The 24,836-nt window shown below is 38.0% G+C and overlaps 2 protein-coding genes across 2 annotated transcripts; both read left to right on the top strand.

Moving 5' to 3' along the window:
• The first annotated feature begins 6,376 nt into the window (after positions 1-6,376).
• Positions 6,377-9,605, top strand: LOC133721672 (RNA polymerase II C-terminal domain phosphatase-like 4). Its single transcript, XM_062148354.1, has 3 exons — positions 6,377-7,258; positions 7,507-7,552; positions 7,823-9,605. The coding sequence occupies exons 2-3, from the start codon at positions 7,548-7,550 to the stop codon at positions 9,222-9,224; spliced, it is 1,407 nt and encodes a 468-aa protein (XP_062004338.1). The 5' UTR covers positions 6,377-7,258; positions 7,507-7,547; the 3' UTR covers positions 9,225-9,605.
• A 1,200-nt stretch (positions 9,606-10,805) lies between these two features.
• LOC133721721 (RNA polymerase II C-terminal domain phosphatase-like 4) lies at positions 10,806-13,313 on the top strand (the record flags this gene model as incomplete). The annotated part of the gene is made up of 2 exons (XM_062148413.1): positions 10,806-10,841; positions 11,999-13,313. Coding segments are annotated over 2 exons (1,095 nt in total), but the record flags the coding sequence as incomplete, so codon positions are not given.
• Between the last annotated feature and the right edge of the window lie 11,523 nt (positions 13,314-24,836).

Here is a 24,836-nt window from a genome sequence, read left to right as displayed (position 1 = left end):
TTTAAAAAAAAAAAAACACGTGATTGTTTTTTGGATTCACTTCAATTTATAAATCGAATGGAAAAATATGAACATAAAATTAAATTTTATCGCACGTAAATTTTTATTATTATGCTAATCGATTTTTCCAAATCTTCTTATTTATTAATCAAGATCAAGCATAGGGTCATTGTTAATGACAGACCCACAAATAGTTCGGTCCGCAGGAATGAGTGTGAGGATTTCTTGTCCACCATTAGCCATTCTCGTAATTTGTAACTTGGTTTTCATTTGAACAAAGGATCTACTCTCAAAGCTGATTCCACTCTTGTTGGTTTCATAGCTGACCCTTATTAGGGTCTCTTCTCAACGATTTTGATCTTATCCATCATTTACCTTCGGGGAATAACTAAACTCAATGTCCATTTTAAGACAAATTAACATGCATCTAGGGCACTACTTTCAGAAAGAGAATTATAATAGCAAGCTGTCCACAAAGTGTGTTTCTAGTAATGCGCGATCGTTTCTACAAAGAATGAAGTCAGATTAGAAATTTGAAGTTATTAACCTAAGCTCAAACAAATATGTTAACACGCTTACAAAGGATTCAATAAATGCTAGAATATAATTCTTACTAGTGGCATGCTAGATGATTTCTGATCAGTTATATATTGATTCTTATATATGAAGCATAGGGTTTGACACTTCTATCCATGTCCTAGTTTGTACCAAGCCTAAAGCCTTTTGAGTTTTGACACACAACCATGTCTTGAACCAAGAAAAATCCATGAAGTGGTGTTCTTCCTAGCCATATACATGACCTCCATAGGAACTGGAGGCCATAAAACCCTCTGTGTAGAGCTTAGGAGCTGACCAATTCGATGATGATCACACTGAAGAAAGAAAGCAAAAGAAGTCCTACTTCAATTGGTGGAACTTTGGGCTTTGCTGTGGTCTTTTACTTGGGGTGACTGTGGTTGTCTATGTACAAGACAACGGAGTATTGCAGATATTGTTCGATCATCTCACTGCTGTAAGACTAAAATAGACATTATCATTAAGTTTATTAAAGATCTCGACAACTTGTCATTTGCTTGCAGACTAAGCAATGGGAAATCCAACTTGAACCAGATTACCTAGTTATTGTGTATCCATATGACTAAGGTAGGAAATATGATATCATATAGTAAATGAATTATGTATTAATAATATGCATCTAGCAATATATGATTTATACTGATTAGCTTCCTCTGTGGGAGGAGGAGGAGGTCTAACCCTAAGTCGAATCATATATAAACCTGGTCCCTAAACTCTCACTGCACACCAGACATTCAGTAACTCGTCCCATAGAGAGATATAGCGGTGAGTAGTGTAGAAGATCAGTGTTTGCAGTTCAATGGCCTCTTCAGGTTTGTTGACTCTTCAAGAACACTCCATGTATCTATGTTACTGCAAATATGGTTGTATGCTCTGACCTTGTGAAATTGTATCTATATACTTTGTGTGTTGATCTATTGTGATTCAAGTATTTTAGTTTACACTCACGGCAGTCAGATATGGCTACCTCACTGGTTACCTTCATTGTTGGCCGGCCCTTTTACCCCGTTATTGAAGACCATGGCCAACTGGGAGCCCATTGACACCAATGCTACAAGTTCTTGTAGCAGCCATTGCGAAGAGAAAGCTGCCATACCCTTCTGATCCTGCTCAATTGTATGAAATTTCCCGGAAGGAGATCGAAGGTCATGGAAGGCTTTTGTGCCACACCAACAAGTGAAATGCCATTGTTTCAAAACCTGCCTCACCTACTACCATATATAAGAGATACTCTAAGAATCTGAATTTTTTTTTTGTTTTGTTTAATTTACTTAATAAACATTTTTTAAATAAGTTAAGTCGTGCCAAACTGACTCTATTTTTTTTTCTCTAAAGCCAAATAACCTGTTTTCTATATGAAAACTCTCTTCTCTTGTCTTGCAGTTAAAAAATAGGTATGTTGAAGACCAATAATGTTTCAATAAAACTATAAGTGAAAGTTGAGACCCAAAATATTGATAGTTTAACACTTTAAATGCCAGACTATTTGGTGAGAGATTTTTACTATATAATATGAATAGTTTAGGGAGGAGGAGGAAGTTGTCAAGTTAGGTTAGCGTGTAATAGACTAACAGATATATATCAATAATAATTTCAATTCCAGGAATTCAATAGAACTGCATGCAGAGGTGATCAGACTGTGTCTGTGAGAGAGAGGAACATGCATGAGTACCGATTTTTACTTTTCAGTTATCATGGAAATAGAAAATTTCAACTTATTAGAAGTCATGATTTCTTCTACATCTAGCTGGACTTTATAGAGTCTTCAAAGGACTTTATGTGCAGAGAGATCGAAACTCACATTTCTGGATTAGCTAGCTATGATTTCAAACTTCAAAGGGCTTCTGCTAGCTAGCTAGCTTCAGCTAGTATTATGATTATATGAATACGAATATCGATTCGTTATATCGTATCTCCCAAACTCATATCAGTCCAATCATATTCATTCTAATGGTCGATCCATTTTTATTTCTGAGGAAAAAAAAAAAAAATCTTATTTCAAAAAAAAAAATTAAAATTAAAATCTTGGCCGTTGATAGATGGGCAAACCTTGGTTGATTGTGCGGTGGTATTTGTATCAACAAATAAATAGACTAAGACGTTACTCTCTCGCTGTGTAGCGTGTGATTAATCAAATTAGTCCTAGAACTTTATTTAGGGGGGTATATTGTATATGGAATTAGTGGAACTTTTAAAGAAATCTATGGAATTTAAAAGTCTGGGTGTATTCAATATAGACTTTTAACAGTCCATGAAAGTCTTGAGGTATTCAATTAAGATTTTTAAAGACTTCATGAATTCCACCAAAATCTAGGGGTATTCAATTAGGACTTTTAAAAATGAATAAAAGTACAGAGGTATTCAAAATATCATTCATACTTATGGAATTAGAAAATCATGGACTTTGTAGTGTTAACTATACATACCAAACTCCAATAATTTTCCAGCCTCCAGACCAAAGATTTCAAAAAGTCTATCAAAGTTTCCTCTTCAAAAAAAAAAAAAAAAAAGGTCTATCAAAGTTATTCTCTCTACGCACAAAGAAGTTTGTCCTTCATCATCTCTCTTTCTTAATTTTTTGTCTTTTCTCTAATCTTTTATGATATCAACATTTTTTGATACCCAACATGTTCATTGTAGTTGTTGAATGTGATTTTTGTTTTTTGTTTTTTTTTTTTTTTCCAATTGTGATACTTTGAACCCTAATAACAATAAAAATGATTTATGAAACCCTAAACTCAAATATTGTGGTCTAACCCTAAGACCTTGAACCATACTAAATTTTATCTTATTAATTAATTATTCTCATTAATTTGAAGTTATATTATGGTTCAAAAAAAGGTTGAACAATTGAATTTCAATTGATTGATTATAGATCAAGACATTGATCAATATTGCTACAATATATGTTAATCGGCGAAAACAAAATTGATGAGAATAATTAACCATAAACATCAAGTAATCTATATTGTATATTTCTGTTGTTGGGAGATTAGGAATGAGAACAAACTCGCTAGACAGACTAACAATCATTTATTTGAGTCAATTTCTATTAGAAGATACTGGAGCGTTGAAGAGACAACAAGTTATTATTTTGTTTTGTGTTTGGGCTGCATTTGTTTTATTTGTTTTTTTGTTTTTTTTTTTTATATTTTATACATCCTAGGAAATCTGTAGAAGTCATTCATAATAAAGTATATAGATTTTCATAAATCAATAAAAGTCTGTTGCTAAAATCAATGGTTTTAAGAAATCCATAACAGTCTATCAACTTTTTAAAGAGTCTGTAGATTTTTCAAAAAGTTTGTCATTTAAAAAAAGTCTGCACAAATCCAAATACAATACATCCCCCTTAGTCACTTTGAAGTTTGAAATTACAAATATATCATTAACAACATAATAATGTAAGAAAACGGTCACGAGCAGTAAAATTTAGTGTGCTGTTATTGAAGAGGTTACACATTAATAATGGATTGAAGCGTGCCCAACTAACATCAACCATAACATAATTTTTTTAGGCAAATATCCCTAACTTTGGATTCCAAATTAATTTGGGTAAAAGCATCAAATGACATAATGAAAAAATAGTAACCTTTCACCTAGAAGCCGCTTTGCAAGGATTGAGATAGAAAATCTTGAATTTTCATCCGGAATCTCATCCTTTTCTATGGATATTTTCCTCTTCAGGGAGTCTGTTTGGGAGGTGTCGGGCTTCTATTCTTTGCTGAAGGGTGGCGGTTTGGTTTTGCCAGTGCAGCGAGGTCAGAGTTTGGTGTTGGGAACCTACTTTCTCCTGCGTTGGAGGTTGATCGAGGAGCTAAGAGCAAATGCACCAGCTGTTTGATTGGGTGACCAATCAGTGGAAATGAGGAAAAGAAAGAATGCAGCGGCAATTAATCAATCGACCAATTCGTGGGTCCCAGCAAGTCGGGAAATCGGCTGATCGAGAATTAGCAACTCAATTGCCTGACCTTGGCTGTGGCTCCCATACTCATGTGGGTTTCTACCAAGGGTCAGATCTCTTTGATATTAATTCAAAGGCCTCTATTGGATTGACAAAGTCAATTTATTTATTTTAAAGTCCAAATAGTATATTGGCATTAGAATTGCCTTTTATTGGCGCATTTACAAAGTGAAGGCAATTGCTAATTTTGGGTGAATAGTGAATTAGCAAGTACCAATTTAGTAGGCAAATCAGCAATTGCCCTTGGTACATGAGTGCATTTGCTCTAAGGGGAAGTTGTTGGTCTGGTGGCTGGGGTTGCAAGGTCGATGGTGTGTCAAGGGTTAAAGCAGGCTGTTGCCGTGGAATTGCTCTCTTGGTGACTGAGGCGGTGTGGTCTAGGGGCTGGTAGATCTCAGTCTGGGTAGCTCTACAGCATGAGTAGCGGGTGCGATCAGACTCTTGATCATGTCTAATGGCGTTGGAAGACTCAACGCGGGCGGTGGCGTTGTAGGTGGCGGTGGTACCGTACCGCGGTGATTGTCGTGGCTCCTGCTTTGGGTGTCGCAGACTAGCCCCCATTTCTCATAACTTTGATTTTCATGGGTTTTGTGAGGGTTTTTCTTGCTGTGTTTAATTACTTGAAAATATGAGTTTACTTAGGTAATTGTTCTTTTGTCAATCCCACCGGGCTAGATCGTTATGTGTCATCTCGTTGAATAATAAAATATATGATAAATTCTTTAAGGAAAAAAAAAAGACAAAAAAAAATAAAAAAAAAGACTAGCATAATTTTTGAGAAAAATAATCACCTATATTTGTTTTATGTTTCCACCTTAACTCTCAAATTTATCGGGTGTGGGGATACTCTTATAAAGAGAAGAATGGTCTTTCTAAATGTACCCAACAAAATTCTAAGTGTACCCAGCTAATTATTTGTACTGAATAATATTTAGTTTAACCCAGCAAAATTTCCCAAAATACCCTCACCTTTCAAAATAATGTCCTCGAAAACACACCCAGCAACATCTTTCTCTTCTGATAAGTAAGAACCCATACCAATTATGGGTTTCGAAATACATGATTCTGGTAGGAATGGGTGACTGGAGCAATTCTACATGCTAATTGTTTTTGGTTCAACTGATTTTCAATTAATTTAAAATTAAAGCAAAAGAACTTTTTCAAGAGTTAAGAAATGTGGAAATCAGTTACTCTGCACTGCACTTGTTTTACTCCTATTTAATAATCCTCATCTCATGGAATTGATTTGTTGTCCCTATCCAAAATCAAGAACTAATATTCAATGAATATTAGTAGCCCATAGAGAGAAGAAGAAACTAACTACCCAGAATTGTATTGATTCTGGGTTTCATTTTTGTTGATCAAATTTGAGCTTTAAGCACAATGCTTGGAAATGAGATTGTTGGGACTTGGGATCGTCTTAGTGGCTGTGAACAAGTGGAAAAGAAGAACACCATTGACCCCATTTCACTGTGCTCGGCTGCCTCACAGTGGCAGTGACAAAACCGGCATACTTCTCTCCCCACACAAAACAACCTAGAACAGTTTATGACATGACGTTTTCCTAGGTATAATATGTTGGAAAAAAAAAATTCTGGGTAAATGTTTAGCGATGGGGGCATAATGGGAAATTAGTCAAATTTATTTATATATTTTTAATTTAAAAGAAGTTGCTGGGTGTACTTAGATTTTTGCTGGGTACATTTAGAAACACCCGAGAAGAAATGTTGTTAGCCAAAATCAACAATTTTGACAAAAATGACCCTTCATTTTTTCTCTTGTGCTCTTCATTAAAAAAAAAAAAAAACATTTACTTTTACATATGCAATAACCTTATATTTTCTTTCATTACATTTTATTTTGCGTATTTTTTTAAGAGAATTTGGCAAAGGTAACAACTCACCAAAAGGAGGGGTACAACAAAATTGAGTCATCCTTAGGGAACCCTATGGCTGAAACCAAATGAAACAATATAACTAGGGCAACCTAAAATGCAACATCATCATAAGATTAAGACCAAAGTTAGTAACCTGACACTACTAGAGAAAGCGCCGGAACGGAACCAACCATTAACCTAATTTATTTCTTGAAACCCTAAGAGGCAACCTAGAGAACAATGCAAAGCTTAAAAACCTAAACAAAGCTAGATTGAAAAACCTAAATAGGTTGAGCCCATAACAGGCCCAGCCCCTAGACAAGCCCTGCAAGATGGAGGCCCAAGCTGCCCAGCATCCACCATTGATCACGACCCAGATCAAGCCGCCTAGGCACCGTCGCTCCCACCACCGCCTGCATCAGCCGGACTCCTTCCGTTGCTGACTCCCACCCCCTGCACACCTCACGATTGATCCAGACCAAAAGCACGACGAGCAGTCACCATTGCCAGACAACGAACTATACCTGCATCCACGTACACGACCTTAACAGACCACGACAACCCAACCCGGCAGATCTCCCCCAACATGTAGACCCCATCATGCTCGACCTCGCCTGCACCACCATCTCACTAGCTGCGAATCAGATTGGCGATCCAGCCTTCAATCCAAGGGGCTGCAACGCTTATTCTTCCCCCCAACCCCCACTCTGATAAGGACAGGAGAGGGAATTAAAAAGACATAAAATTCAAAAAAGATTTAGTGCTTCGTCACCTCACGCTCTTTCCCTTCCTCCTCCTACAAAATTCCATGCGGCCAGAAACCCTAACGATCTTGTTTTACGGTAATCTCTCTCTCCTATTTCTGGTCTCAGGCACATCTAATAGCTCGATGGTTAGTAGTTCTTCATTTGGATTCTGTTGGTTGAGTTGTTAATCCTCTGTTTCCCGAGAAAACCACTATGGGTTTAGAATTATTATTGCAGTTGTTTCTTTGTGATTTAGTTTCCTCGTTTGATTAAGATCATCTTAGTATTTTCCTTGTTTATTTCATTTGGATTCTTCAATTTAAGCAACGAACCTCTGCTTGCAGGTGATAAATCGCCGATGGATCAGACATCTTGAGTTTCAACTATGAGGTATTTCTTAACCCGATTGAAATTAGGTTTGATTGAAATTGGATTGAAAGCATGTCTGATTCGTGTATACCTGAATTCTTATGGGTTTCGAATTTTCTGTTATTATAAGAAATTTCAATTCTTTAGGAATGGAGATAGATGTAAAATAAATGCTTGATCTTGTAGATATAACTAATATACTCTGCAACCATATCCCTATCCCTAACTCCCAAATCCCATAAGGCTTTTTTCTTGGTTAATTCTGAAATTAAGATCTTAATCATCTGGCAGCATTAAGAGATCACTGGATTCTGGAGCAATGGAGATTGGTTCTGATGTTGACAGGGAGAGTGGCAGATATGAGAAGTCGAAAATGCACAAGGCAGAGGTTAATAATAAGGGCACAATCATACGAGAGATCAAGGGTGCTTCTGCTTCTTGTTTGTGTGATGTTTGTGCCAACTTTGCTGTGACATTCAGTTTTAACAATGATGAAATTGAAGGTTTGCGGAAGGTCAACACTCATGAAATGCTACACCAGAGAAAACTCCACCTGGTACTTAATCTAGATCACACCCTGCTGACTCGCGCGCAACTCAGTGATCTGACCCCTGAAGAAGAAGAATATGTAAAGACTTTAACGATGGATCATACTCTGCCTTTGCAAGATGTTTTCAAAGTGCAAGATCATCCCAAAATGAAGCCTATGATTTTCAAGTTGAGGCCCTTTGTGAGAGCCTTTCTGAAGGAAGCCAGTGACATGTTTGAAATTTATGCATATACAAATGCTTCTCGACCTCTTGTGTGGAAAATGGTTGAGCTACTCGATCCTAGAAATGAGTACTTTGGTCGTAGAGTGATATCGCGTGAGGATTTTGTTAGTTCCTATGCAGGAAAGAAGTGTCTTGATCTTGTGCTTGCCCAAGAGTCTACTGTTTTGATCCTTGATCATAAACAAGAGACATGGATGGAGCAAAATAAAAAAAATATAGTACTAATGCAAAAGTATCGGTTCTTTAAAGAAAGGAGTGAACAGAACAGTGAGTTCAAGTCCCATTGTGAGTTGAAAACTGATGAAGGGGTGTATCTTGCAGTTATCCTTCAGCATCTGAAGCTAATTCACAGCAGGTTCTTTGATGATCAAGTGACGTGTGACAACGTTATCGACAGAGATGTGCGGAAGGTGTTGGAAACTCTTCAGGGGTACGTCTTGAAGGGATGTAAAATTGCTTTTGATCCTCTTCAGGCTAATAAGCCTCGGTTGTGGAAGATGGCAGAGCAGTTGGGAGCTCACTGTGTTGAACAACTGGACCCATCGGTCACACACGTGGTTGCGGCCCATGTTGGAACACCGGAATCTCGTTGGGCAGTGGAAAGAAACAAGTTCTTGGTCCATCCGAGTTGGATTGAAGCATCAAATTGGATGTGGGAAAAGAGTCATGAAGACAAGTTTCCTATTATCCAGGACATTAGGCAACAGAAGATGGCAGAGCAGTTGGGAACTACTTGTGATGAACAAATGGATCTAGCGGCTACAGAGGTGGTTGTGGCTCATGTTGGAGTACCTGCTTGTTCGTTGCAACCATGTTCCGTGGAAGAATCAATCAGTTTGTGCAATGAGAGTACTGAAGACAAGTTTCCTGTTATTGAGGATGGCAAATTTACCTGCAGCACATTTGGTGGCAGCTCATAGGGGAACACAGAAATCTCTTTGGGAAGCGAAAAGAAAAGAAGGATCTTCATCCATCTGGTGCAACATCAATTGATCCCTCTGTTGCAAGAATCATGAAGACAGGTTTTATGTTAGCGAGGATGACAAAATTAGGCAACAGATGAAAGAAACACGAAGACAAGTAGGTAGGTAGTCTGATGAATAGTAGGACGGGGAAGAGGAAGTGGAAGAGGTTTTATCAACATTGTCTAATTTGCAACATCAAAATTCTCTCTAGTGGTTGCATAATTTATAGGACCTTAAGAGACTCATTGTTCTTTCACTTCTGAGATGAGTGCTAATCTAAGTATGTGATTGACATCAGTAACTTAATGCATATGAACTTCATTTCATCGTGACCAATGGTGGTACATGGTGTTTTGTATAGCTAGTTGTTGTTTGCATCTTATTTGCAGCCATAAACTTCTCTTATTTGTGGTCTGTAATGGAAGCTGCCTTGTGAATGAATTTTGTCATGAGAAAGGAACAGATCATAGTTTGACTATATATAAAGGAGGTTCCTTGCAAAACGCTGATGAAACCCTCAGAACGATGGATGAACTTTACCCCAGAAGAGATAGATCATGAATCACATGTTTGAACATAGCGATCCGGATCTGGCTCATCTAAAGTGAGGAGAGTATGAATTTACATTAATTTCATAAAGTTCAGATACTTCATATAATCTAAAGACAGGTGACATGTCACTTTACCACAAATTTTTGAGATTTTAATCTAAACAAGTAAACAACGTTAACTCAAAAAAAAAAAAAAAAAAAGAGATTTAACATGATCTTTCTCTTGTGTATCACTGTTGTGTTTGGCTATTTCTATGCGCTTCTTTGAAAACTCGTCTATAGTTGAAGAAAAAATCTCTGAAAAATCATTGATGTGTAGATCTTATAATGATAAATTCGATTGAGATATTGTTTGATAACTATGAGTTCTCTCATTCTCTCATTCATATTACAATTTAAGAAGAATATATACTAACTCTTGGTTAATGTTTTTTTTTTTTTTTCCTTCTTCTTTCTTCTTTCTCTAAATATCTAAAATTTGTAGAAGGTTGAAATAGTTGTTTTTGATTGAATCCAATAGTACCGGAAAGTTAAATTCATAAGTACATTCAGTTGTTTGCGACCTTTGGTGACTTTCAAATTCGTTGTTTGGTATTACACCAATCAGAACCAAGTATCACATCAATCTGATTTGTATTGGTTGAAACAATTTTATTTGTTTAAGTTATTGGTGGCATGGTGAATTGGTAAGGACGCAAGTTACATGAGTCATCAACTATGGACGAGTTTCCATGGAAGAAAGAGTAAACGCAACAGTGACACATAAGAGAAATAGCACATAAATTTTTTTTCTCAGTGTTAACGGAAAGTTAGTATAGATTGGTAAGTTATTGGTGGCATGGTGAATTGGCAAGAATTTACATTATAGAGATTTAAACTCCAATTAGAGTCGACAGGATTGAAACCCGGATGTGGGGGTTCCACATCTGGAGAGTCTTTCCAAATTGGCCACTTGTGGATTTTTTTTTTTTGGTCAAATAAAAAAAACTTGATGTCCTTTCAAAAAAAAAAAAAACTTGATGTACAGACTAAATTATTCCCAATCTCACATATCTTTTTCTGAAAATTAAATTAAATAGCAGCAACTGAGATACTTCCAAGCCCACATGAACTTAACTAGTCCAACCCAAACTGAGCAAACAATTTTTGTCGGATCCGAAATCCAAACTGAACAAACATCGACCTAGTTTCTATCGGTTTTCGCTTTTCAGTCACCTCAGTCTTTCGCTCCTTGTATGCCGCCAGGGGCGTCTTCTTCTTTAGGGTAATCTCTCTCTCTGATTCATCAGACACCCTTAGTTTCAACCATGAGGTATTCATTAATCTGATTGAAATTGGGTTGCTTTCGACGCATATCTGATTCTTGAGTGAGGTTCAGTTTCAATACTCGTGTGAAATTTTTTTGAGCTGAGAAAAAAGTAGAACAACTAGCGTATCTTCTGTGGGTCTCTAATCTTCTGTTCTGATCTTACTAAGATCAATTGCCCCCAAAGTTATTCACTCCCAATTCAGGTTTGATTTTCTTTTCTTTTTATATATATATATATATATATATATATTTTTTCCGAGGAATATGGGTCTAAATTTGAATTACGAAGGTTAGGATAAGATTTGTTTCATTCCAACAGCAAAAAGGAAACTCACTAATTCCAACAGCAAAAAGGAAACTGCATTCCTTTCACCCTTTGGAATCACTAATTCCAACAGCAAATAGGAAACTCCATTCCTTCCACCCTTTGGAATCTTAAACTGTATATAAAGGCATAAAATGATTAGGTAGATCCGTAGATCGAATGGGTCTTGCACTCTAGCTATCCCTTCACATCCCGAACCAACACTTTTCTTCTGTAGTTGGTTGACTCTGAGAGTAAAGTTGTTCATTATCGATTGATGACGATGATGAGTCTGGAGACCAATTGTCTTCCAATACATATTAAGTCCGATGATGACAGTGAGGGTGCAAGCAATTATGAGAGGACAAAGAGGCGTAAGGTAGAGGCTGATCAAGGGGGCATTGATCATCATGAGATCAAGGATGCTTCTGCTTCTTGTTTGTGTGATTATTGTGCCAATTTTGCTGACAGATTCGGTTTCCTACATGAGGGAATCTTCAACACACTAAGTGATGAATACATTGAACGTTTACGCAGGCTCAACACTGACAAATTGCTTCGCCAGAGAAAACTCCACCTTGTACTTAATCTAGATCACATCTTTCTGACTTACACAAATCTCAGTGATCTGACCCCAGAAGAAGAAGAATTTTTGGAGACTCTAGCAGATTCGCAGGAAGTTCACAAAGTGCAAATTCCTCCCAAAATGAAACCTATGATTATCAAGTTCAGGCCCTCTCTGAGAAACTTTCTGAAAGAGGCCAGTGGCTTATTCGAAATTTATGCATACACAAATGCTCCTCGACCTCTTGTGTGGAAAATTGTTGAGCTACTGGATCCCAGAAATGAGTACTTCGGTCGTAGAGTAATAACGCCTGACTATCTTTGCAGCACCCACGAAGGAAAGAAGTGTCTTAATCCTGTGCTTGGCCAAGAGTCTGCTGTTTTGGTGGTTGATTACAATCTATGCGGATGGAAGAGGGAAAATCGAAAAAATGTACAGGTAGTTTCAAAGTACAGTTTCTTCAAAAAAAGGAGTGGCCAGAAGAGAAAAAGAAAGTCTCTTTGTGAGTTGAAATCTGATGAAGGGACTGAATGTCTTGTAGTTCTTCTTAGAAATCTTAAACGAATACACAGCAGGTTCTTTGTTGATGAAGTAATGTTCAACAGAGATGTGAGGATGCTGTTAAAAATAGATTGGGACCCTATTTGTGAAGATGGTAGGCTTAAGTTGTGGAAGAGGACATTGTCAAACTGTATGCAGAAAAAAGTTATGGCGTCACTTAGGCAACAGAAGAAGATAGCAGGGCAGTCCTCCAGAACTACTTATGTTAAAGAACAAGTAGATAATCCATCATCGTCAGAGGTTGCAGGAGCAGCTCACGTCGAAAGGTCACAGGCTCGTTGGATCCATCCGAGTTGGATTGACATATCAATCCGTTTATGGCAAAAGGGACATGTGGGCAAGTTTCCTCTTATCCTCAAGGATAGCGAATTTACCTGCAGCTCATGTGGTTGCAGCTCATTTTGGAACACGGGAATCTCCTTGGGCAGTGAAAGGAAACAACATATGTGTCCATCGGAAGAAGCATCAATTGATCCCTCTGTGGAAAGAGAGTCCTGAAGAAAAGTTCTCTGTTACTGATTGAGGATGATGAAATTGGCAAGAAATGGAAAGAAACACCAGTGTGATTAATAGTAGGAAGAGGAAGAGGTTAGAGCAACATGTTGTCAAAAGTCTCTAAAGTTGGGATCGTGTATAAAACTGTTTGTTTTTCTTATGTGATCGATGAATGTTCATCCAATGCGGTCACAACATTTTGTATGAACTTGAATTAATTATTGCGACTGATGATGCTAATGTGCATCTTCTTTCTATATAGCTACTTGTCCTGTTTACAAATTATTTGCAGTATTAAAGACACATAGTTTAGTTTTCCAGATAAAAAAAAAAAAAAACAAAAAGACACATAGTTTGAGTTGCTTCTTTATTCGATATATGTTTTACTATAGAACTGTGTGGTCTGTAATAGAAGCTGCTTGTGCTACATTTTGCTGCATTCTAATTCCACCAACAAATGCTTTGCCAACATGGCAAGAATGAAGCGTCTTGCAAACCCAAGTTGTGGGGTGCCGTGGGAAACCGAGTCAATCTAGCCGATCGAGGTTCCAAGCCGTGTTCGGTTAACTTGCCTGATGCCCAATTCTCGGAGGAATCTTGAAGATATTATTAGCAAAATTGAAATCGTTTTTTCTAACTGCCTTGAATCAAAAGAGAGCAAAAAATATGACAAAAAATGTTTCTTTCGGTGGGCGTGATATGTTGCTTAGTTGGTCAAATTAATATCGTGGAGGTTATGGGTTCAAATTGTTGGCTTATGGATAAAAAAAACGCATGGTTAAACAAACAATGAGTGACTAGGCGACTTATTTAAAGCCAATGTTTATGTTCATAAGTGTTGCCTCTGAAATCACCTCGGCCAAGACAGCCGAGAGATCAAGGAACAAACGTCGTTCTTGATGAATAGATTACGGGGCATGCCAACACACAGCCAAGAGGCCAAATGTGCAATTATAAAAGTAGTGTGCTTGTTTTCTGACTTGTCAAACGGTTGTTGGCTGACGAATGAACTAATTCTCGGTCGATAGTTTGTTGCCTTAAGATCAAGGACTTGATAGCTGAAGGTTGGGTGAATTGGGTGTGGCTGTAAGGGTGTGAGTGAATACGAATTGTCTAGTCACAGGGCTTAGGTCAGTTGGATCCAAATAATAACACTTAACAAGAAAAGTGAACTCGTAACGAATGAAATTTTCTTGACTGATAGTTACTATGCGACTATGAACAGTAAATAACATGATTAAATAAACAAAGCATTGTTCTAGACTTTCTTCGCTCTCCTCATTTGGTCCCTCGGAAGCTTCGCATGGAGTGGGCTAACTGTTTACACCGTCTTTCTCAAATGCAATTCCGTTCTTCGCATATTTTTCGAGAAGGTAACTAGGTAGCGGATACTTTGGCAAATTCCAGCAGACCATGCCCACTTCACATACGATTTTGCCCATTTCTCCTTTAATCGGAATATACTACTTAACCAAGTATTTTCATGCGCACTGTATTCATTCAACATTGCTTCCCACACAACTAGGAACTCATCCTCCTCTTCATAGTTATTCATGCACTTTGATAAGAAGGTGGTAACCCCTTCCTCACCCTTGAATATACTACTTGCTTTCTTAATGGCATTTTGCATTATATGCCATGTGCAAAGCAAGTGATATGTGTTAGGCATCACATTTGCACAAGCTTTAGCCATTGCAGCATCCTGATCCGTAAAAATAGACTTTGGAGCCTTGTTAGACATTGCCTCCAAAAACGTCTCAAATAACCATGTAAACGAATCAGAAGTTTCATCATACATCAATGCTGCCCCAAAGATTACAGTCTCACAATGATGATTAAATCCCACAAATACTCCAAATGGACGATTGGCTTCATTAGATATGTATGTAGTGTCAAAACTCACAACATCACCAAATAAACCATAATCAAGTGTCATCCTAGCATCAGCCCAAAAAATATTTGTTATTTGCTCATCACTATCCAATTGCACAGCATAGAAAAATGAGGGATTTTCTAATGCTTGATTTTGGAAGTATTTTAATAAGCATCCTGCTTCTCCATATGCCAATTTCTTTTGCCTCTGCGATTGAAGCTAATTTTTCTGATCTTGTTTAGTGAATCCAAGAGCCTCTCTTCCACCAACTTCTCTGCCCATTAACTCGAATGAAAGTTTCAGTGGGATTCCAGAATCTTGTACCAATTTCATCTCAGCTCCTTGTGAAGAAGTAACATTTCGTTGAGATGGTAGCATGTGAGCACACTCTTGTATTACAAGATCATGGCTGTGAGTTTCTTCAAATTGAACAACTCTATACCTACCACTTGATTTATCCAACTTAATGATCATTTTAGCATCACAACTTGTTCATGTCTCCGCTTGAGGATTCTTAGTCAAATGGTCTCGCTTATCTATTGTACGTAAACCTTCTTTAGAACAAACAAATATTCTTGAGATGAGCTTACCAGAATGCTTGTTCTTGTAATGTGTATGTCTTCTAATACTAAACCCAACTCTTCGCCCATACATGTTATAAAGCTCATATGTTAATTCTTCTGAGTCAAACTCCATACCATTCCTTGGCTTATAATCTGGACTAGTCGAGTCATCTCTATCCATAGGCTCCATTCAATCTATAACATATAAAATCTGTATTAACATTCCAATCAAATTCAGAAGCAAAATGGATCATGCTATGAAGTTTGGCTTATATGCTACTCTGTTTTCGCTACTCTGTTCAGTTTTTAGCTCTGAAACAAAACAAAAAAAATAGAAGAATCTGATATCACAAACCATAGAGTCAGATCAAGAGAATAAGAATGATTGAATCATGTCTTAGCTAAACATATATACATAGAATACTTTAATAGGATAAACACCCATCGATACAAGACTGAGATTTCAAAGAACCAAAACCCAAAACCAAAAACGCTAAATGTGATAAGATCAGGATCCATAAGATCAATCTATAGAGCTAGATACAGATACCTGAATGATGAAAGCATAGTACCAGCACCTAAAGATGAATGAAATTTGGACTGATTCAGTGATCGTGAAGAATAAGAGACGTTTTAGCAGTGAGGAAGAGGAAGTCTGATTGGAAGGAACTAGCAGAAGGTGAAAATTGTTGGAGGGAAACTTGAAAAACCCTTGACGTTAAAGAACTATTTGGAGATCGTTAGTGAAGTTATGGCTTTCTGTGTTGTAAGCATTATAGCCCTTAGATTGAACTAGTAACACGTGACGAGCTGAGAGTGTTATCCAAGCAGATCATAGCAAAATAAATTCTAGCAGAGAAGCCGAATCCATATATATCTCTGGTCTCCACGAATCCAAGAAAGAGAAGATAGGATGAGGTCTGCTATTCACCAAGAAATGGGCACGTGCTACCGAGCTGGCGTGCGTGGGGGGAAAAGAAAAACGCTGCAGCCCATTCTCACATAATTAACCCACAATGTATAATTGTATTGCTGCCACTTGTCATCTTCTGAGTGGCTCAACTTGATTAAACAAATAATTGTTTAATTGTTGCATGCTTCTGCACGTGATGAGATGATACTCTGATGATAAAATTTATATTAATTAATCATTGTATTAATTAATCATTGTCCAATGATTAGTTAATGAGAAGAATAATTAATTAACAGAAATTCTTCTTTTCTTCATTTCTTCATTATTTGCTCCGATTTCGCCCTATTTTCTTCCGATATCCGTGACTCCGCTTATTTCCTACACAACAAATAAAATTGGATTAACTACATTATAATTGACTCAAGTATTAGCTTATTTCTAATGTTCTGGATACAATTACATGCATAAAAATGCATGTAATCAGGTACCTTTGTGGAGAAGGATACTATGCTACGGCGTCGTCTAGGAGGCGGAAATGTGATTTTTTTGAAGTTAGCTGGCCTCTTATATTATGTAGCTTTGAATTAGTCTTTGAGATTGCTTAAAAGCTTTAACCTAAAAAAAAATATTAAAATATATATATATATATATAAACTTTTTACAGCGTACATGGCTAGATGATTTCTGGTCGACTATTCATTTCTTATGAAACACAGGGTTTGATTATTCTTCTATCCCTGTCCTGGTTTGTACCAAGCCTAAGGCCTAACCATGTCTTGAACGAAGAAAAATCCATGACATCAAGTGGTGTTCTTCCTAGACGTATACATGATCACTCCATAGGAACTGGAAGCCATAAACCCTCTTTTTTTTTTTGGCGAAACCATAAACCCTCTTTGGAGACTGAAGAAAGAAAGCAACAGATGTCCTACCTCGATTGGTGGAACTTTGGGCTTTGCTCTTTTACTTGTGGTGACTCTGGTTGTCCATGTACAAAACCATGTAATTAAGTTGGGGGGGGGGGGGGGGGGGGGGGAATTTTAGAAACATTACATGAAGTTTGGCCCACTATTAATTTTCGTACACGAAGTCACAATCCATACACGACGTTAGTGAAGTCGTTAAATCCTATGTCATTATTCATTTGTCAAAGGGTAATTTAGTACTCTCTCACTCTAACTCTTATTTTTGATGTTAAAAAAAAAAAAAAAAAGTATCTCCTCTCTCTGACTCTCTCTCCCCCCCCCCTTCTCTCCCTCTCGCCAAATACCCAAACCCAGAAAGCTCCCTGTGACTTTCTCTTTCTCACAGCTCTGAAATTAGGGTTAGGCGAGGCGGAAGAGGGCCAACCCGGCGGCCTTGAACCCGAGGAAGGTGTAGCGGGTCTTCAATTTGTCTCTCTGCAACGACGAGGAGAGAGATGATGGCGGCGACGGTGGGCTCAAACTTTTGCTTCTTGGAGATGTCTCTCTGCAATTCGTCTAGCCTTTGCTTAAGGTATTGTTCATCTTCGAAATCCATCATGCTTGGTTTGGACTGGTTTATGTGTGTAAATGACTGGTTTGATGATGAAGAAGAAAGATTCAATTGGAATTGGAATTGGGGTTTTGAATGATGAGCTGCGAGGTGGATTACGATCTTGAAGTCGATTACAGCGCAGAGAGGCCGAGGAGCAGTGGCTAGGCAGTTGGTGAGGTGGCGGTTGAGCTCTTGGACGGCTTGGTGGCGGAGCAAGTCGGGTTCGGGTCAGGGAGGACCGGAAGAGGCGCTATGGGGCGAGTGGGTTTAGGGAAAAAAAGGAGGGGATGGCGGAGGATGGAGTGGAGGGAATGACAATGGTGGTGTGGTAGTGGCAGGAGAGGAGGTTGTTGCAGAGCTCCTTGCATGGTTGCAGGTGACCTTGCCAAGCTGCTGGGACTCTTTCCGGCCATTGTGCAACCAGGAGGTGCATGAGAGAGAGAGATGGGTGGCCAGAGAAATAGAGAGATGGGTGGCTAGAGTAAGATAGTGTAGAGACCAATTTACCCCTGAAACTATGCCAGGTGGCAGAGGTTCTCACGGTGTCAATGACGTCGTGTACAAGTCTTTGGTCGGGAACAAATGTTCGTGTACCAAAGTTCATAATTTGTGACTTCGTGTACGAAAATTAATAGTGGGCCAAACTTCATGCACTGTTCTTAAAATTTGTATTGCAGATATTTTTCTCACGGCAGGGATGGCTAACTCACAGATAATTGTTGGCGGCCCTTTAAACGTTATCGAAGACCGACTGGGACACCAATGCTACAGGTTCTTTTGGCAGCCATTGCAAAGACAACGCTGCCATGCCCTTATGATCCTGCTCAATTGTATGAAATTTCCCAGTCGGAGAAGATCCATGGGAGGCCTTTGTGCCACGCCAACAGGCTCAAGTAAGTGAAATGCCTTTCTTACAAGGTTGTTCCCCCAAAGTCAACGTACACCTATCTCACATACTATACCATAAGAGACTCTAAAAATCTCAAATTTTCTATTGAACTTATATCAGCAAATTTTTTTGTAGTTTAAATTACTTAATAGCCATTTTTTAAATGTGTTAAGTTGTGTGAAATTGACCCTAAATAAATATCGATTTTCTTTTTCTTTTTCTAAAGCCAAATAACCTGTTTTTTTTTTTTTATATGAACACTCTCTTCTGTTGTCTTGATCGAAGATGAATAGGTACGTTGAAGACCAATAATGTTTCAATACAACCACAAGCGAAAGCGGAGACCCACATAATATTGATTGCTGAGGGGGGTTTTTCACTATATAATAATGAAAATAGTTTAGGGAGGAGGAGGAAGTTGTAAAGTTAGGCTAGGGTCGACAATAGAGCTGCAGAGGTGATCAGACTGTGTCTGTGAGAGAAAGGAACATGCAAGAGTACGTACCCTTTTTCAATTTTCAGTTAGCATGGAAATAGAAAATTTTAATTTAAGAAAAATTTCACAAATTGTCACTCAATTATGACTCATTCGACACTTTGGTCACTGAAGTTTCAAATATATCACTTTGGTCACTCAACTATTACACTCTCGATCACTTTAGTCACTTTGTTAATTTTTTTCATTAAAAAAAATACTCCTTGGGTGACTAAAGTGATTGAGAGTGTAATAGTTGAGTGACTAAAGTGATATATATATATATATATATTTTTTTTTTTTTTAAGGGTTTGAAACCCAGCCAAGCTGGGAGGCTCAGCCCCACGCCTGGATCCATTAAATAAATAAAAAGGCAGCGGAGGGGACAAAAACCTTACCCCGTGCCATACAGAGAGAAACAAGCGAGAGGGGAGGGCGAGTAGCAAGACAGAACCACTCCTAAACCCCCAAAAACAAAAAGAAGGACCAGATAGAAGAAAAAGAACTTACAAAGGAAGGTCAAACAAAAAGCTAGATCTAAGAGAGTCGATAGCTAGTACGTGAATTGTAGTCATGACTATATTGAGAACTGATGAAAGAAGGGAGAGAGGCCCACCAGATAGCGCCTTCATTCGAAGCACCATAGTTGGCTAGCGTATCTGCAACAGTATTGCCTTCTCTATATATATGTGATACCTGAAGAGTTAGATGGCTAGCTTGAAGCAAACAATTGTACCAGCGAGTTTTGAGTCTCCAAGGAATAAGATTTGGGGCACGGAAATAGTGTAGAACAAGCATGGAGTCAGTTTCCAACCAAATGTGAGTCCATTGCCTAACCCAAGCAACCTGAATGGCTTCAATAACAGCGAGAACCTCAGCATCAATGGCACTAGGGACATTAACTCTGGCTGAGAAAGCTCCAATAAAAATTCCAGAGGCATTCCGGAAGATACCGCCAAATCCAGCTCTGGAAGCGTCACGAAAGGACCCATCGGTGTTCACTTGCAGCCAGTGTTCAGGAGGTGCTAACCATGTCACTGGTTTAAAAGACTGCGCATTGCGCCTCAGCGGAGAAATTTCCAGCAAAAGAAAAATTGGAAGAGCAGAGGTCGAATTTGTGTAAGGCATGAAAACTAATTGGGCAGCTTCCTTCATAATTAAAGTGAAACGCCGAATGAAGCCCCCAAAATGAAAAACACTGCTATTGTGTCTGATAGAATTACGCTCAGTCCGAGTGAACCAAAGCATGCTGCAGACAGCTAATCTCCACAGAATTTTTGAAGCAGGAGAAAGACGCTGAAGCAACTCCGTCGAAAACAAGTAGTCCAGCCCTTGGGCCTGCCAAGGAGGGAGACGAAAGAGAGAGAAAATCCAAGCCCAAATCGCTTTGATAACAACACAATCCAAAAATAAATGCGTAAGGGTTTCAATGCTTACTAGGCAGAAGGAGCATTGTGAGCAAAGAAGCACACCAAACTTCAGTGACCAAAGTGTCGAATGAGTCATTGTTGAGTGACCATTTGTGGAATTCTCCCTTTAATTTAAGTCATGACTTCTTCTACACGCTAAAAATTGAATTTAAGTTCCTGAAACTTCAAAGATTTTCTTTTTATTCTCTCTTGCATTGGGTTTTGATATGTTATATTTTTTGGTCATAAAAGTATTTGAGGGGGGGGGGGGGGGGTTTGATATGTTATATAATGCAGAAAGTGCATGTCCGGCCGTCTGGGTTAATTAGCTAGCTATCATCGATTTCAAACTTCAAAGGACCTTAAATTCATTTTAATGGTCGATCCAATTTTTTTTTTCTTTGGAGGAAATAAATTAAAATTAAAATCTTGGTTTTGATAGATGGGCAAACCTTAATTGAAGTGGTGGTATTTGTCTCAACAAATAAATAGACCAACACGGTATTAATAAATTAAATCCAGAGTCATTTTGGACCGGATTACAAATATATCATTAACAAATAAAAACACAACAATGTATGAAAATAGTCACCCGCGATAAAATTTTAATATCGTGTTCAAGTTTCATCATATCGGGTCAATAAGGAGATTAATGTATAGCAATGGATTGGAGCGAGCCCAACTACCATCTGCCATAACATAATTTTTTTATGCAAATATCCCTCACCTCACTTTGAATACCAAATTAATTTACAGGGGTAAAATCATCAATATGTATATGAGAAAAGATAAAGTTAAATGAAATAAAAATATATACAGCCGATAGATCACAGCCATCCGTATATTTTGTTTTTGCATACTATTTGTTATAACTCTATATTTTAATTTGTCCCACTGAAATTCATATCAATGCTTAAATTTTTTAATATACTTTTTTTTGAAAATAGAAACATATTAAACATAGGAAAATTTTATTTATACATTGCTAAATACTAGATACACATCTCAGAATAGGAAAGTGGTAAACTCCACCTTTCTCTCTCTCATCGTACCTAAACCCTAAAAACCTTCAGGTTGCAAATTTCTTCTCGTCCAGCGGCGCCTGGACGTTGGGTCTGGTCTCTAGCCTCCCGCCGTCATGGGGTTTGCTGCCGGACGGGAGAACTACTACCCATGGGACACCGTCGGGGGGGGGGGGGGGGGGGGGATTCTCTCTGGTTCTGTCAGTTGTTTCGGCTGGGATGGTGGAGACGATGATGGTCGTGCTGTCCGGGCCGGTATTCTATCCCCGCTGATGGCTTTCTTGGATCGCCGGCGTCATGGATCTTGATCGATGGCAGTGTGGTTTGCAAGGCTGGGATCGGGGAGGGTTTGGTCCGTTGTGATGCAGGTTGCGGCGGCGTGGCTTAGGCGACGGGTGATGCAGGGCGTGGCGGTTTGGATCTTGCACCGACTGCGTCGCCATGGGTTCGATCGATGGCGTTGGGCCGTGGGGTCGGGGAACCCGGATCGAAAGATCTCTGCCAGAAGACGACGTACGACGAGGGTGATGGGAAGGATGGCGGACTGGGCCCGAATCGGGCTGCTGGGCCTGGAGATCTCCTTGGTGACTACCCTGTTGGGCTTAGTTGTTGGGCTGAGGTTCTACCTTAGTCCATTAACTTCTAAATTTGGGCTAGGGTTTAGGCTCTTGGCCCAAACCTATGTTTTTAGCTTTTTGTCTAATTACCATAAATTTCCTTGTATTAGGAACTTAACGAGTGTAGTTTGGCTTGTCTATTCGCTATGGTTTTTTTTCCCATAGCTTATAGGCTCGCTTTTAAGCGAGCGATAAGTTCAAATATAGTTGGTCTATCCTATGTGCCACTGTGGCTCCTCCACGAAACCTTGTTTTGGCCATTATTATGTGTCAGCGGGTGGGTATGTAATGGCCTTGTTGGCATGCGCTATTATCAATGGAATTACCATTATTTCAAAAAAAAAAATAAAAAAAAAGATACACATCTCATATTTAGTACACCACCTATTAACCTTTTTATTTTAACATTTTACTAGAACACACAACCCTAAACTTTCTAGATTATCCTCGTTTACAATGCACCATACATATTCACTAAATACACATTCTTATTTTATATATACCATTTAACTTGAAAGAAAAAAACTAGATAAGAACAGATAGACTATATGACGTATTAGATGGGTTATGAACAAATTAAAGGATTAATGGAAGTAATTGATAGGAATGCTCAATCCCATGCATATCGAATTAATTGAGAATCATGGCATGACATTGGAAGATATTACTGCTCTCTTCTACGATGAAGACCCCAACGAGTTCTGTAGAGGCAATAGGCTCGTTCTAGTGCATGTATGGTCTAACTAAGGGTTTCTTCAATTTGTTCACTGCACGAGGTCATGAGTATGCACCTAGCAGCAATAGAGTCCTCAGTTAGTTGTGTTCGTTCATTAGATTGTTATTGTTTTTTTTTTTGGTGCTCTTAATGAATATGAATGGATGAGAAGGTTTGTCATCGTATTAAAATTTAATTAGATTCATTGTTGTGTTGGTCTTGTAGATGGTTGAATTCATTGATACCCCACTGCAACGACTCTTTTCCTGGAACTGTGCTATGTTTTTTTTAATTTTTGATGTAAATGCCTATTTTGGTAATTTAACGTACACATAAAATATGATTTTGAGTGTATGAAAAAAGGAATGTGTATTTAGTATTTAAAGGTGTATGAATAAATTTTTTCTTAAACATGCTGTGAAACCCAAAAAATATATACCAAAAATATTTATCAGAGATATATATCTTTTTTATAAATGAAAACGAAAGAGAGAGTAGCTGTATAATTGGTTTAGGTTTCTTAGTTTTAGATAATATAGTGGGTTTTTTGGTCTCTCTCCTTTGCACGAATTTTCTCTTGCAATTAGAGTTCTTGTCTCAAGCACTCAAGGAGCATATCTATTACTCTTCAAGTTGAATTGGAAAGCCTAATTTGCTGCAATCTTCTTCATCACCATCAGAAGATCGAGAAGACTTTCACCAGAGCCAAAAAGCTCAACGGGTGTAACCCTAAGGCTAGGGTTCTCCCTCGCCAGAAAGGGAGGAAGGAGAGAGCTTTCATCCCTTATAGTCTCTTTAGTTCATATATAACTGTGGTTTAGTTAATAGTACTAAAAGGATTGGTGTGTGTGCGCGCGTGCGTGAGTGAGATTGGTGTGTGTGCAAGGAGAAAGTCTGAGATAGAGTTAGTGTGTTTAGCCTACAGAATGATCTGGTTCTACACATCTATGTAAAACTTTTTGGCTATTTTTAGGTAGAATTTTTTCTATTCTGCTATGCTCTGAATAAAAGAGCGGAATTGTTTCAAGTGTAATGACACCTATCACCCCATGTGGGTTCTTTGTATTGTGTCATTCTGGCCTTTGGTTGCTTTGAATGAATTCGTACTTGCTTAAAAAAAAAAAAAAAAAAATTAGCAATATGTCTGCATCAGTGCTCTCTATTTTAGCTAGTTTTGAATTTGTATTATTTTTTAAATGAAGATTAAATAGTTTAAATGTATTTGTAGATTACATAAAATAACTTAAAATGAATGTTTTAAATTAAAGAGAGCCTCATCTCGCTCTCTATATTTAGGAGGGAGATAGCTAAAAGTTATAATAGAGATTCACTTAGGAGTCTGGTGCAGCTGTTAAAATAGATAAAAAGTTAAACATGCTCTCCAAAATATCTAATGAGCTAAAATAGAGAGTCTGCTAAAAATGCTCTTAGTGGTCGAAAATAAGAGTGAAAGATGGCTCTACATGTTCAATTTCATTACAACTAATTTTGTTTGTTTGTTAAATTTTTATAGTAGAAGTCATCTTATTCCAAGGGATCATTGTGTTTCATTTCAAACTGTAAACAATTTATCTTTAACATTATCAAACACATACTAAATTCAGCGACCACACTACTTGATGGTGCTGACATGAAATTTTAATTTATCAGAATCACTCATTTTTCACGTACTGTAAATCTGTCTTTTTTACGTACTGTAAATCCCTTATGGTTTCTTTAGTTCACATGTAACTGTGGTTTAGTTAATAGTACTAGTAAAGATTCATATTGTAGCCATTTGGAAATGAG

This window comes from Rosa rugosa, chromosome 7 (genome assembly GCF_958449725.1).
Source record: "Rosa rugosa chromosome 7, drRosRugo1.1, whole genome shotgun sequence".
In the NCBI taxonomy this organism is placed as follows: Eukaryota; Viridiplantae; Streptophyta; class Magnoliopsida; order Rosales; family Rosaceae; genus Rosa; species Rosa rugosa.
This window is presented reverse-complemented; position numbering and strand designations above follow the sequence as displayed.